Source organism: Temnothorax curvispinosus, unplaced genomic scaffold, assembly GCF_003070985.1.
Source record: "Temnothorax curvispinosus isolate PA1 unplaced genomic scaffold, ASM307098v1 QBEX01003445.1, whole genome shotgun sequence".
NCBI lineage: Eukaryota > Metazoa > Arthropoda > Insecta > Hymenoptera > Formicidae > Temnothorax > Temnothorax curvispinosus.
Genome location: NW_020213225.1, coordinates 87,679 through 103,105, shown reverse-complemented (window position 1 = coordinate 103,105; position 15,427 = coordinate 87,679). Strand labels below are relative to the sequence as shown.

Sequence of the window (15,427 nt, the reverse complement as noted above, 5' to 3'; positions counted from 1 at the left end):
TTAATAACCCTTTCCCTTGAACCCCGCTCGATCGGAGGTCCGAAAGTCGCGGCAAGGTTAAGTACTTGCACTCCGCTGCTCGTCGGATGCCCCTTCTTCCGGTTTCGAACGGGGCAGCAGATCGCCGCCGATTACGATAATTAACTTCTTTCCTCGTCGACAAATTTGCGAGACGCATTTCCCGAATTTTCGGAGGGAAAGTCCTCGCGAGGAAGCTCGAGCTCAGAATCTCGACAACGCTTAGAAACCTGATTGAACGATCAAGTCAGATAAATTTATCAGAGATTCAGAAATAATTAACTGACAGAACTCCCATAAATGACTTCCACAATTTTCAAGACAATTTTAAAGCGCATATTGTCCCCTAACGAGTAAAGTTTAAGACGAGGAAGTTGTACAAGACAATTTAAGTTTTTGATAGCTCGTATATAAAGACGTTAATAATAATAATAATAAATCTAAATTTCTGTATCGCGCACGAAAATTGTATAAATAGATTTTATAAGGCTCAAGAGATTTTATAAGGCCGGACGAGGGTAATGAAGTTTTCCTTTTGTTTCCTCTCGGTGACCGCGAAAGCAGGAGAAGAAAAGAAAAAGAGGCACGCGGAGGGACAGAACCAAAGGATGGCCACTGGATAATTTCACGACGACGAACGTACTGCATATGCAAGTGCCATTGCAGTGTCACGACACGACGACTGGTTACGTTTGCCATTGTATACGTCGGCGCGTACACTGTCCTCGAAAAGTCTGATATACATCCCGTGAAAGCTCACATATTGGCGGGTGTTACTTTCTGGAAAAACTGCGGTCGCACGCGAAACTCGCGAATATAAAAAAATATGTAGAAAATGATTCGAAAGTCTTCTACTCGTAAAATTTCTTGTTATTTCGCTGCTAGGAATTACTCCGCACCCGTTGCCAATGTCTGAAAACTTTTCGGCGATAGTATACGCCGAAAGTGTATACAAGACGTATGTCTCACAAGTTGACGATGCAGTCCGTTGCTTATTTTTATCTCACTACTCGCACGCGCCGCAAATTTTTTTGCCATTTGAGCATATACGTGATTTACGATCAGGAAGGATAGATGTCTCGCAAGCAAAATAGCAGAAGCAACGATTCTTCGTTAAAGCGATGCTGAAGTGGAATTACATTTTTTTCTGTCAATTCGTCCTCGCGCGATTGCATAACGTATCGTAAAGATATTTTGACTTTTAAATCGCATTTGGATTAATTGCGATCGGAGTTCCAAACAATTTTATCGTTTAAAGTTTAATACGAGATTGTCAGGTTAAAAATAAATCTCGGCACTTCAAATACGAATTAAACAAAATTTGAACGATTAATATTATAAATAAATTCAAAAGAAGCTGCAGGTTTTTAATTATTTATTTTTATTACATCGTTTTTAATGATTATAACTGACGTGTAGAGATTGTTACAATTTAAATCCTACCAAGTTCCAAGAAAGGTGACCAAAAAGCATTTATTGTAGATTCAACGAGGAAGAAATTGCGACCGTTTAAGAAGCCCTCCCCATTAAATTTCAGAGACACAAATCCATTCAAGTTACTTTGCCATATGCTGTAGCTTACATTTCATAATTTTTTTACATAAGGCAGTCTCGTTTTTGTCTTAAAACAGCAGTAATTTCCAATTCTTCATAACATTGACGCATATACAACACATCTAACTCTCCAAGACGTAAAAATCTAAATCGAAGTCTCAATCCAAGCCGTTTATCGCTACGCAATGTACATACACGCGTTATATCTTTTTCCGTTAATGTAAAACACATTTTCTGGTGTCTCGAGCCGCTTCGGAGATGCGCTCGCTCGCTTATGCTTTCCGCGAAATCGAATCCACGAGTATAACTCCTCCCCTCGGTGCTCTCCCTGCCTTCGCAAAAACGCGTCTTATAATAAAAGCAGTTCTTTCTTCCCATATAAAACCAGTCATTACTTCCCCAACACCAGCTCATTTTCGACATCACTGCGATGCCGTTGCATATTCAGATGCGCGAGCGAGCGAGACCGCGACGGTACTATAAGTGCTTAAACGCCGTAAAAACGCGTTATCGTGGGCGATTGAGAAAAATACCGGACCGATCGATTGCGAAATTACAGCAATCTATATATATTTAAATCGTTCTCGATAAAATTAAGTTAAATAAAAGCGGAACGGAAGTCCACAACTCTTGATAAAGACGTAAAAATTATATCGGATTATGCGATAAAGCGCAAAATTGAGATTGTTTAAAAGTTCGCTAGAAACTGTAGGTGATGTGTTACAATCTAACTTCAGCCCCTCCGCGCTTCTATTTCTCACAATGTTCGTTCGACCTTCTCCTAAATAATAGCTTCTAAACAATAGCACGATCACATTGGACGTGATGTCTCTCGTTTGCTATTATTTAGAAGTGACTAATGCCCATTTCTACCAAACCAATGTAGAGCTCGTTTAAATTACTTTTTATGTTCCTCTAATTCTTGGAACTAGAAAAGGCTAAAAACTATGTTAAACCGAGATTAAAGTTAATCTACGTTGATAGAAATGGACATACCAAGAGGAGTGCGAATAGACAGCTGAAACCAACACAATTCTGGGCTAAAGTTTGATCATAATACATATAAAGTTAACAATAAGAAATGAATCGCTCCACTTTACATTTTTGCACGACAAGATATCAAGATACAATAGCAACGTGTGTTTTTAATGTGAATCTCTTTCGATCGTCGCGATAACTCTTTTTCGCTCTTTCTAGCATTTGGCCACGCAACTCGCTGGTACTTTCGCGGCTTGGACGAAGTTTCAAGTGTACAAACAGCCGAGCAAGATTCAAGACGTCGAACGGCGAGGCGAAAGGATTACGGGCCGCGTCGAGAGAAGAAAGAAGATGAGATGAGCAAAAGGACGGACTCACCAGCAGCGAAGTCGTGCGCTCCAAACGTCAGATTCCAAGGTTCCGTAGCGCCAAACTCCCTCAGCGTGGCGCGGCGTGGAGCGGCGTGGTCTGGCGCAGCGGCGTGGCGCGGGACGAGACGGGACGGGACGGGACGGTGGGAGGCGCGGGTGGGACAGGGCCGATGCACCCGCGGGGAGAGACTGCGAGAGGCGGCGGCGGGCTGTTGTAAAATGCAGTTACGCAACACGCAACTGGTGGTGCACACGCGACCGCGGCGCCCGATCGAAGGCAAAAACGTCAGTGTCGCGACGGACGTCACCGTCGTGCCGTGCGATCGCCGTCGTTGTCTGCGAGTGTGCGATTATCGAGCGAAACCGCGACGGGAAGGTGACGACCACGCGGACTCCGAGCGCGCGGCAGGGGAAGAGAGAGAGAGAGAGAGAGAGAAAAAGAGAAAGAAAGGATGACAGATCGGAGCGACCACGCGAGAGAGAGACAGGCTCGCGTCTTCGAAGGAGAAAGAGAGAGAGAAAGAGAAATAGATAGAGGCGAAGAGAGATACGCGCGAGGCGTGATCGCGCTGGGGCGTCACTCACGAAGCACCGCTTTCACGCGCCGCGAGAGTAGGGCGCTGCTCCGGCCTGACAGCCGTGGAAAAAAAATAGGTAAAATCCACAAACCCCGGCGTAGCAACGTTCGCTCGCTCGGTCCCGGCTCTGCGCACTGTCCGAGCGCGTCTACGTTCACTTCGCTTCTAGGAGCGAGGCTCCGCGAGTTTCGCGTTCGCGCGACTTCGGCCGCGCTCGGCTCGCCGGTGCCGCGCTCTCGCGATTATGCGCGCACTTCACTTCGCCGCGCTCTCTCAGGCCTCTCGCGCCTGAAGTTAGCCGAATGTGTCGCGTTATCGTTCGCGCGGCGCACGAAAAAATAGAGAGAGATGCTCCTCGCGCACGTTCTCATTCTCGCGCCCGAAAACTTTCTCTTTTTCTATGCTTTCCTTATGCAAATAATCCTAAATTTTTGTATGTTCGGCGGACGATAATGTATGTACGTACTAACATGTGTAAATGTGTGTCATGTAAATTTATATACACGTGCATTATTGCACATGAGCGAGATTTCGGATTTAACAGTATAGTGCTGCCATCTCGAGAAAGTCGATCGACTAACTTGCAATGTTTACATTCCGTAAACCGTCGATACAGATTACAACGATAGATCCCTGTCTTCGTCCGAATATTTATCACGAACATTCAAATTCGCTTGAACCGGCAATTCTTACTAATTTAATGAATATATTTACGCGATCTGCCGTGTTTTGCGTTCTGATCTCGCAAAAATGGTCGCGTTCAGCAGACCAAGTCGTTCAGTAGCAGTCGAACGTGATGAGTGGCTCTTACTTTTAGAACCAACCAATCAACGCGGAGTGTTGATAAGACGAACTCAACATATGTGTCTGCTGAACGCGGCCAATGCAATTTTTCTTCTTTGTAAAATGTAGGAAGCAAATCTCGTTGAATTCACGCAGCTCTTTCAATGCTGTTATTATTTACCCGATATCGCTCACCGGAAGACTATCTTAATCTTTCGGACCAATCTTTGCACAAACATCCAGCGAACCAGCGATACAGCCGTGGACTGCGCATTTGTCGATTCTTTTTTCAGTGTCTCCCTCGATCATCCGAAATTTGATAAGCCAGGCGTTATTCAGACAGATAAACGAGACTCCCGGATCGCATTTCCATGAGCTACGAAAATATCGGGCCCTAAGCGTTGAACTCACCATGCGGCGACCGACTTGGTGATCTCGCCGAGCGAGCTTTCGGCGTGGATTTTTGGCGTTCAAGTCACTGATCGGTCGTGATCGGGCACGAGGTTCTCGCTTATCGCGGCGTTGCGACGCGATGTCCTCGAGATCGCCGCGATAGCAGACGCGCGAAACAACAGTTCTCTCGTACAGTCTAATCGCGGAACGAACGGTCGTTTAATGATTCATTACTTCGAGAATAATCTGACGATTGCACGTTAGTGCTGGTCTACAACCTTGCTTTAAAGGGTATTTAAACTCTAAGCCGTAAGAAATTGACCAATCACAATCGAGTATTCTCCTCACATTTCATTGTGATTGGTAAATTTCTTACGGCTGAGCTTAAATACATATATCCTTTAAAGCAAGGTTGTAGACCAGCACTTACGAGTATCGCACTAAAAAAAAATAATCTCGCAAAAAATAATCGAATATAATAATCTCTTCCCCTTCTCCTCCTCGTTTAGCTTCACATTAAATATAGGAAGTGACAAAACGTGATTACGAAGAGCAAATAATAAAGATAGAAACAACGATGATAAGATAAGCGAAGTCTAAAAGCGGATTACTGATCGCTCCGACTCAAGGAAAAGTAGGTCGGCAAACTTGGAGCAAAATGACGCGAGAGTCATTAGCGCTGATCACGAGGGGAACGGTTACGGTCCCACATGCATGTCCCACACGCAATGAAACTCGCATCGGCCATTTAAAAGCTCGACAAAGTGAGTCATCGCGATAACTGATGAGCGCCGCTAATGCGATATATCGAGCTCGACGGCGTTCCTCGTTCGCCCAAGCTGATATGCGCTCACTTTTTCGCGACCGTGGGCCGCTCTTCTAGAGCGTAATTACGATGTTTTATTGTAAAATTGTAGGCCTTTTTTGCGCCCCTGAGTCATCACCGAGTAGCAGGACGACTTTGGCCAAACTCCGATTAACTTAACCGCGATTAACTTGTTTATAGTGGTATATTCATGTAATATTTCGTTAACGCGTGGATAGAATTATCAATATTTTTGTCGTCTAGGAAATGAGAGGAAAGATTAGATTAGGAAGAGTTTATTTTTAATATTTTGCCGCAAGCAATTCTGCTAGCTAAGGGCGAGCTCAAACTCCGATTAATTTAATTGGCAACTCACTCAACCAGTAGAGCTGCTTACGGCAACATTTATAGCTATACATAATTCGTCCCTAATTCGACTTGATCAAAAACAAAAAATTGGTAATTATATTCACTAAATATTGCTTACGTTAACGTCGTAATTAAGTCAATCCGAAAGCAGAAAGTTCGAAATACAGCCAAAATTATCCTAAATTAATAGCCGATTAAATTAGTCGAAACGTCGATAAATCTTCGAAATTCGTCTGTATCTGAAGAACGAGATCGTGCGATCGAAAATATTGCGACTGATAGGAATCTAAAATGTGTCCATCGACGATGCTTATGTGCTCCAAAGGGGTCCTTGAACTCCACTCGAAGATGCTTTCACAGTGATAACGACGATAACGAATACATTTTAAAAGGTTTGACTATGATACCTTATTATTTACCTTTATTTTAGTTTTTATCAATCACTTTGTATCAAGCGCGCGATACTTGATACGTGTTATCCACGAAAAAGCTCTTTTACTTATTCTCATCGTTAATATAAACACGTCTAACTCTGTATCTTCTCTGTAAACCGTTTTTGTCGAATGTTTTCGGGCGAGACGGAGGAATAACTTCAGCGAGGATCGTGCTGATGGAAGGGCAAGAAAGTTATTTCTCAAGGAATTTGCCACCTATAGCCCTTCGTTAGCTCAACCTGCGGTCAAAGTGGAAAATAAGAAGATTATTCCCAAACTGTCTTAGAAAATTAGTAGGTTTCTCTAAAATGGAAATTATAGAACGGACAGGGTTTAGGATATGAAATCCCCAATAACGATCGACGTATCCTCGATTATCAAAAGTAAAGAAAGGAGAGAAAAAGGGAGAAAGTGAAGATTCAAATGGGACTCTTTGTTATATTTAAAAAAAAAGATACAGCTAATAGAAACAGGCCTATTTGGCATATTTATACATGTACAGTTACGCTTTTCATAATGCTAATAGCAGTGCTACATGGAGGCGTGTGCAATTATATCCCGTAAGATCTAACAATAAAATATATATAACTTTCAAAATAATGATTAAACTTAACCCTTTAGAGGTGAGTATTTTAAACGAGCCTTATTACGCAGAATGCAAAACAGGAAAAATGAACTATGCATGTAAACAAAAAATTTTAGATTAATTGGAATACAGAATTGGAATTTTTTAATAAAAATTCAAAGTTTATTTTATTATTGAAATGTGATATTATGACAGCAAAGTATACTGTAGCTCATCTGCTACGCCCGTTCTTAAAGGGTTAAACCAAATTGAAGGGTTAAAATACAAGGGGATGGGGCTGGATAGGGCTGCTTTACGCGAAAATGCCTCGTCGCGCCATCGGACGTCACGTGGCCGTACTATCGACCGTTACCGCGGCAACTTCACCCCCCTCGAGCTCCGCCGGGCTGGCGGACTCGTCGGCGCGTCCCGTGCCGCGTGCGCCGCGCGTTCACAGCTCGGCTCCGCTTGTCAGCTCAGCTCGGCGCCGCGGAGCTTGAGGCTTGAGGCGCATCGAAGATGGCGACCGGAGGGTAGGGTCGGGCCGGAGACGCGACGCGACGCGCACCGCGAGGCAACCCAAGTGGAGAGACGGCCGTGGAGTGGTCGGGGCGAGCCGCGCGCTCGGATCGAGTCCGGGTGAGCACTGTGAGTAGCCGAGCCGCGTTCGCGGAAACCAGTCGCGGTTGTGTGTCGTATCACGTGTGCTGCGCCTCGCACCTGTCGGCGGCGACGATGACGGCGGCGGCGGGTAACTAAACCATCGGCGCGATCGACGAAATCACGCGCGCGATCCCCTTCAATCCCCTTCGCGTGGGCTTTCGGTAAGTTCAATGCGCACAGATCCGTGCCACGGCGAGAAACGGGAGCGACACGCGCGTGTGAGTGCCGCGCGCGACGTGACGCGACGCGACGTGTATACGTGCGTGCGTGCGTGCGTGCGTGTGCGTCGCACACGCTCGAGGAGCCCTAATCTATACTAGAGAGGTGGAAGATCGGAGAAGGTTGCTCGCGTTACTGAATCGCAAGCTGCGCCGAGGAGCAAGGAGAAAAACGTCCAAGATCGGACGCGGGAATGAAAATTAGAAAGCCAAGGAACAATAATTCGCGAAGCATTGGTTTAAAAACGGACTTTGTCTCGCTCTCGATCGCACGTGTTGTTATCTCGTGTTATTATTTTTTTTCCATAAAAAGTAGAATGAACTGATACTGAAAGCAACATTTCTTAATTCTCGGATTAATTACTTTGCTATCTGTTTGTGAATTCTGTTCTATGTTTAAGTAAACAAATTCCTAAGTGTATCGTCAATTAACTGACAAAGTTAAAATAACTGATTGCAATTTTTTTTTCAATAACGATAGATTTTCTGAGTTTCCAATGATTAAATCGATCAATTTACTCTCCTCTTCATTTTTTTTTATATAAATGACATATTTAAATAGAAGCAGATATGCGTTGATCACCGGTAGTTTAAGTGTTGAAACACCCCAATGTTGCGAGTAAATTGTTAAACGCAATTCTTTATAATCCGAACTTTCGCGAGGAGTCATTCTTGACGTCATCTCGAGTTATCTCTCGAGCGCGATGCGAATATGCGATTTCGTTAACGAAGCATCTAGCCGGCGCTTTATATTTCTCGTTAGCCGCGCCTCCGCTCCTCAAGTTGCTCCACTTTTTTCCGCCCGCAAGCATCACGCGCTCGTCGCACGCCGCACGCCGTCGCGCCGGCGGCCGTCAGGCGATGGTGACAAAAATTGATCGGTGCGGTTAGCAGATCGGGTCACGTAAACGCCAAGCGAGCTTTCAATCGCGCGATGTAAATGCCTTCCGCGATCAATGACCCCGCGTACTCGTATACAAGGTGTCCCGCCGTCAATCGTGTGAAATTTTAATGGACCTTTAACGCGTTCGCACGCTCCGTTTCCGCGCGGTGGGGAAACTTTGAAAAGAAGTTCACCTTACCTTCGAGACGCCTCAAGAGTTTTGTCGAATGCGAGAGAGTCGTCGCCGATTAAGCTTCAAGAGCTTAAAGAATTTACTCGTGCCATAAGATGTATTTTTTTTCGTGTAATTTGCTTCGTGTAATATCGACAATCGATGATATATCACATTGAAATCGAATCAGTTGGCAAAATCATTCAATTAGTAAGATAATCTGTCAATTATAATTTCGTTGCTACTAATTTGACACCTTGTATATGAATATGCAGAGACATTGCCATCATTTATTCTTATCGCAATTATGTTCTTTTTATCATAAAAAATACATATATCAAAAAATACTTAATAGGTAGGATTACCCTCAATTTTCATTTCATCCATTAAAATGAAATAAACAAGAAATAATTATATAATGTTTCTCAGCATATTACATTACTTAAAATTTAATTAATTTTGGTGCATATATCGATCATTATTAAATATTTAAAAATACCATGATATTCGCCTGTTTTAGAAATATCAATATAATTCCAATATTAGTAGAAATTTTTTTCAAAATTTAAATTGTAAAAGAAACTTACAATTAATATTTTTTATTTGCAGTACTAACTATTAGAAAGTTTTGTTTATAATAATGGTAAATAACTAATCAAGATGTGTAATATCTAAGTAACACTAATCAGATAAGCATCTGTGTGTGTCGTAATTCTTAATGCTTACTTCGCCGTAACATCTCTCGTTTACGCTCGTTTATCATCTAACATCCGTAAATGTAAATGAGGCTGGTAATTGTCGATGGGCTCCCGCAATTTAATATCTACCGAATAATGTTGATTGGAATTAGCGAAGAATTGCCTCCGGTGTCTCTAATTTCTTTCAGATCTGGTGGCGGGTTTCCTCCGGTTTTCCGCTAATTCAGGATTCCGTCGGGACGGCTAAAACACTAACCCACACACAATTCGCACGTTCTTCACCTGTGTCGATAAATAGCGATTAACGCGCGCGTAAACGTACTCGCTCGCTCGTCAACGTCTAGTCAAAGGGATAGAGGAAAAAAAAACCGGAAAGAAAGAAGAAATGAATCGGCGAAGAAGGAAACCGTGAACGCTCCGATCGAGATAAGGGTCGACACATGCGAGAAACCGTAGCCAAGCAGCCAAAGTGTGTAAATATAGAAACAAGATAACTAGGCTGATTCAGAGGGATCTCCTCGACGGTCATCCTCCTCGCCGCCGGTGATATCGTACCAAAGAAAGAAAAAATTCGATCCCGTATCAAGTTCCTCCATGTTCCAACGAGATCGATATGTTCGGAGTAAAGAAGCGCAGAAGCGAGCGATCACTCGAGATTGAATCGTGAAGCTTTCGTCAACGTCGAATAAATTAGATAAGATAGACGAGAATCGCGAGGGAACTTAATCGAAGTAAGTGCCATTCGAGTATTAGAGATTAATTCAAGCGCGACAAATTAAACGCGAAGCATGTTACGCAGGTGGACGGCTTTTTGAAAAACGATCGGCGGAAGTGTCACGAAACGTGAATCCGAGGCTATCGATCTTCGTAGGCGAGAAGGTAGTATCGACGACGCGACGACACGAAAATTGTGACGAGCTGGTCGAGTTCTCTGGTAACATCGATGCAGTGCTGGCTGGCACGAGTCAGCGTTTCCAATTCAGCGGTCACAGAGAGCGACATGCACGAGAAGACTCCCTTTCGTTGAAAAAAAAAAACCTTTCGCGATTTATCATAGTCTTCGCACAAATCGATGGCGCTGAAAGGAAACACTCTTATTTTCTGTAGACCGTTCGATCGTCGCTCCGTTAAGAAATAGAAAAATGCTGGCGTTGTCAAAGGAATGAAATCCTCAAAGAATTTCGCTGATCTTCGATGCTTTTTTTTTCTTACGTTTATGAAACAGATTTCATATAACGATGTAATTAATACGTAGCAAAAGTAATACCTCATTATCGAAAAAGTTACTAATTGAAACTAGGGTTAGTCGTGGATAATATACACAGAGACAATATCATCTAAAGAAGCGTATGTTGTGGAGATTCAAATGCCGCTTGCTTTTTCAAATTAATGAGAACCAAAGACGGGATAAGTTGCGGACTTTCTATTCGGGACCCCCGGAAACGAATTAGCATCGAAATAAAACAAACGGTAAGTGTTGTGCCCAGGCAAACAGCAGAAAAGGGTGAGAGGTCACAGACGGCATCAGGAAGGAAGGAAGGAAGGAAGGAAGACAGGAAACAAGAAAGAAAGAAAAGAAGGAAGGAAGGGTTGGCGATAGTCGCTTGGAAGCAGGCCGAGGACCCGTCTGGAAAAACGCGGAAAGGGCGACGGTGTCGTGGAAGCGAGGGGGTTCAACGTGCGCGGGGGAGAAAGAGAGGAAGAGGAGCCCCGGTTATCGTCGGGAGGGGTGTGCATCGGGGCTGATATCGACCGAGGATTGCGCTTGCGTGGAAAAAGGCGCGAGCGCAATCGTGCGGTCGTTCCCGAGAGAGAGAGAGCAACGGCGCCCTCCGCGTCGAAAGAGGAAGAGCCCTCCCGTTCCCCGTCGTCAGTCGATCGTCGCGTCGACGAGGAACCGGCCGCCGTCGCCGCGACCGTCCGGGGAAGACTTCCGGTGTTCTCCTGGCAGAACCGGCAGAGGCCGGGTGCACGACACGGTGATTCCAACGCCCGCACTGGCCCGCACTTCCGGGAGCGAGCTGCCCGGGTGCGACCTCGCGGAGAGCTCGACTCCGCTCGGCATCGCGTAGCATAGGATCGTCATCGTCGTCGCCGGGGGACGGGGAAAAACCAGCGCGGGCGGTCCGAGGCGGAGAGGGGCACAGGCCGAGGTATATCGGGACGATAAGAGCGCGATAAGCGGGCCGCGCTTTATAAACGCCTATGCGTGCGCGCACCTCTTCTCCTCTCCTCTCCGTCTCTCTTGCTCCCTTGTTCTCTCCGACCTCATCGCCGTCACGCTGATAAAAGACGAATCTGGAGATTTCCTCGAGAAAGACCGCGCCGCTACCAGTTCGGAACTGGCGATGCCTCGTGGCGGTCATTAGGGCATTGCGACGAACGGCGATTCCTAAGATTCGGATACGGTGGACTTCCTCAAATCTCTCGTTCCGTCGCTGATAACGATCGGGGTCACGGTCGCGTCCCGCGTTCCGCGTTCGATCGCCGTGTTCGGAACGTGAAGCGACATCGATGCCTGACTGGCGATTTCATTCGTTTTGATTTGGAGTTGTCGTGAAGCGTATGGGTAATAAACGGGTAAAAAATAAAACGGACTGAACAATTGTGATCAATAGAGAATCTACATGTCGCACGATGTCGAGTGTCGTATCCGTCGACGAGCACGGTTCTTCGGGGTAGCAACGCGTGCTTATAAATTTGACCGGAGGGGGGGAACGATGATCGATGTGAGTTATTTCAAGACGGGCGATCGACACGGTATGCTGAGATAATCAAAGTCGAGCGTCGAAGTCTCTCGGCGTTATCAGAGTCTGGGCTGAATAGAAGCCTATCGGCACGGCGCGATGATTAGCATGCAGGACTATTTTGAACAGCTAATCTTGAACAATCTAACTGGATCCGAGCAACCGCAGGAGGAAGTTCAGCTGACCGAATTGCGGCCGGTGAAGCAATCGTGTATCAGAGAAAATGTCAAGGATACGGACGCGACCGACGCTCTGAGGGCGCTCAGGAGTCTTTCGGGCGACTGCGACGATGGCGAGAGCATTGATCAGCGAGAGTTCAATTCCTGCAAGAGCGTCGAGCAATCGGAATACCAGGGTGGCAGGCTTCAACGAGTGGAGGCTCATCGGAAAAAAACGGAAGACATCAGGAACAATGGTAAAATCGGTAATGAGGTGACGGTAGAGCTAGTATGTAATGACGAGAAGATCGCTCACGTGAAAGCACCGAGGAGGAAGCTGGTGAAGTCGAGCAAGAAAGACCGAGAGAAGCCAGATGATATTACTGAAAGAGATGGTGTTACTGAAAAAGAGAATCCCGAAAAGGAGCTCAGATTAAGGATCGACGCCATCATTCAAGCGAATTACTTACTGGAGCGCGAGAACGTTGTCGAGGAACTCGAAATTGTGGAGCATACTGACAGTCCCTCCGCTGCCGCCTCGACAAAAGCCTCTGCGAAAAACGCAGAGAATAGCGATAGCTCCGTGTGTAATTCGGTGGAAGAAGAGGAGACGACGAGGAAGACGAGGAATCGGACCTATAAGATCAGACAGGATATACAGAAGAAGTATTTCTGCATCATATGCGACGCGCGCTTCAAAGGTAGCGGTGGTCTGCGAAATCACTACAAAGTGGTGCACGACACTGGACCGGTGTTCAAGTGCCACGACTGCGGCAAGGAGTTTAAGCTGAAGGAGCGATTGAAGCTGCACGTGCGCATGCACACCGGCTTCAAGCCGTACAAGTGTTCGGACTGCGACAAGGCGTTCGCGCGGGGTGGCCAGCTGTTGCAACATCGTCGCACGCACACCCAGGTCAGACCGTTCCACTGCGAGCTGTGCTCCACCACCTTCACGTGCATGGCCAATCTGTCGCTACATCTGAAACGTCACACCGGCCAAAAGGATCACAAGTGCGACCTGTGCGGACGCGCCTTCGTGCGTCGCGACGCCCTGAAGAAACATCTGGAGTGCCTGCACCGCGACGTCAAGTCCTTCCTCTGCGGGATCTGCAACAAGACCTTCAAGGGTCACCTGCCGCAGCACATGAGGACACACGCGAAGGACCGTCCGCACGGCTGTGCCACGTGCGGTCAGCGATTCGCCCAGAAGTCCCAGCTGACCGTACACCAGAGGACCCATTCCGGCCAGCGACCATTTCGCTGCCTGGTCTGCTGGCAGGCCTTCGCTCATTCGACCGCCCTGAAGCTGCACACCCGACGACACACCGGAGAACGGCCGTTCAAGTGTACCGACTGCAATACCGGTTTCACTCAACTGCCACATTGGAAGAAGCATATGAAGTGCGTACACGGCAGAGACAATCCGTATGGCTGCAAGCGTTGCAAGAACTTTTTCAGAATTAAGAGCGATCTGGAGAACCACGAGAAGACTTGCCATCCAGAGGCAGAGGAGGAGGATGACGATGGCAACGTTTCCAGTAAACCGGCCGGCGGCTCCGAGATCGTCGAGAAGACCTCTGTCACCGCGAAGTACAAGATGATGACGGTGGAGAAGATGCGGCTGCTGCTGGCGGTCCTCCTGAAGAGGATCAGTAGGCAGGAACGGTTGGACGAGCTCGGCTTCGGCAAACGTCTCATCGACGACGTTCTTCAGGACTCCCTGGTGTCGGCTGGCAAGGAACCGGTCACGGGGAGCGGCTTGTCCGAACTTGAGGCTCTCACCCGGAATCTAGAAATCTTCCTGGAATGGACAGTGCCGAAGGAGCACTTGGAGACTTTCCGCAAAATGAAAAAGTCACCCGAAGATATTTTGGAGACGCTCACAGCTACGTAAACACGTTCATCCATTAACAATAGCTTTATTATCTTCCTCTCGACGTGAAGATTAGAAGAGTGAAATGAAATCGATATAGCATAATGTCATCTCGCGCACGTTTGTTCGAATGACAGCAAGTTTTTCTGCACTCGGTCTTAGCTTAACCAAAATTTGCATCAAAATTTAAATATTTTGTCCGAATTCTTTTTTTTTCTAATACTTTAATTTTTCATCCAATATCATATGCGACTTTTATCTGTGTAAACTTTTATGTCTTTTTCTTTTCTTTTACATTTATAATTTATGATTTATCGCAAAAATCTTTTAGGGAGTGAAATAGAATGCCGGAAACTGCAACTGGCATGACCGCGGTCATGATATGATCTCTGCATCCATTATGCTCAATAATGATAGACTAATAACGATTTTCGAGAGAATTCCAGAGAATTATTGAGTCATTTTTAATCGCATTAATCAGCCGACGATAAAACGATCGAAGTTTTCCGTGTGTGATATCTAATCTATCAGACGAATGTTAATTTCTGTGGTGCCATGTGTCATAATACTTGCCATACTAAAGTATAGAAATACCAGTGAGTACACCGTATGATTTAGGGAAGCTAAGTAAAATCCTTTTATTGTAGCGTAAGGTAAATCGCATCGGAGTAGAACATGTATTGTCAAGTTAAATTAGCGAAAGCCAAAAGGACGTTTCTCAAACGACAGAAGCAAACCGCCGTGCTTCTTCGACAACTGAGATAGAGTTAGACGTTCTCTTGCCATATCTGTTAAAAACATGCATGCACACTGGCGAGAGAGTAGGATCATTTTAGTACATAATATTACTCTAATTGTAAGCACGACTGTTCGTATACCAAAAAGAAAACCAGAAACGAGGCTAGCACGAGTCATTCGCAATTACGTTCTTTCACGCGCAATCGTTACATTATCCTATATATTTATAAAGATATATACGTCTATATATACATATCTATTATATATATACACACATTTATAAATTGAATATTATGAGATTTTGTTATATATAAATGTGTTCACGGGCGCGTCCGGAAAACGGAGATTTCGACACATTCTTGCGCGACGTTCCCGTTGTAGTAATACTATTATTCGTTATTTATCTCATACGTGCACTCGCGCGCAACT

At 45.5% G+C, this 15,427-nt stretch overlaps 2 protein-coding genes across 3 annotated transcripts in view; one reads left to right on the top strand and one right to left on the bottom strand.

The window, feature by feature from the left end:
* LOC112452562 (protein N-terminal asparagine amidohydrolase) overlaps positions 1-3,641 on the bottom strand; it is a 48,822-nt gene extending 45,181 nt beyond the window's left edge. For both annotated transcript variants that reach the window (XM_025012844.1, XM_025012845.1), the window contains exon 1: positions 2,929-3,641. The gene's annotated coding sequence lies outside the window, so the exon portion shown is untranslated. The remainder of the gene's footprint in view (positions 1-2,928) is intronic.
* Positions 3,642-9,946: 6,305 nt separating this feature from the next.
* LOC112452561 (zinc finger protein 37-like) lies at positions 9,947-15,081 on the top strand. Its single transcript, XM_025012842.1, has 2 exons — positions 9,947-10,213; positions 10,282-15,081. The coding sequence occupies exon 2, from the start codon at positions 12,329-12,331 to the stop codon at positions 14,279-14,281; it is 1,953 nt and encodes a 650-aa protein (XP_024868610.1). The 5' UTR covers positions 9,947-10,213; positions 10,282-12,328; the 3' UTR covers positions 14,282-15,081.
* The last annotated feature ends 346 nt before the right edge of the window (positions 15,082-15,427 follow it).

What these genes read in the sequence shown, in the direction of transcription:
- LOC112452561 (XM_025012842.1), top strand. Translation starts at nt 12,329, where the DNA reads ATGATTAGCATGCAGGACTATTTTGAACAGCTAATCTTGAACAATCTA.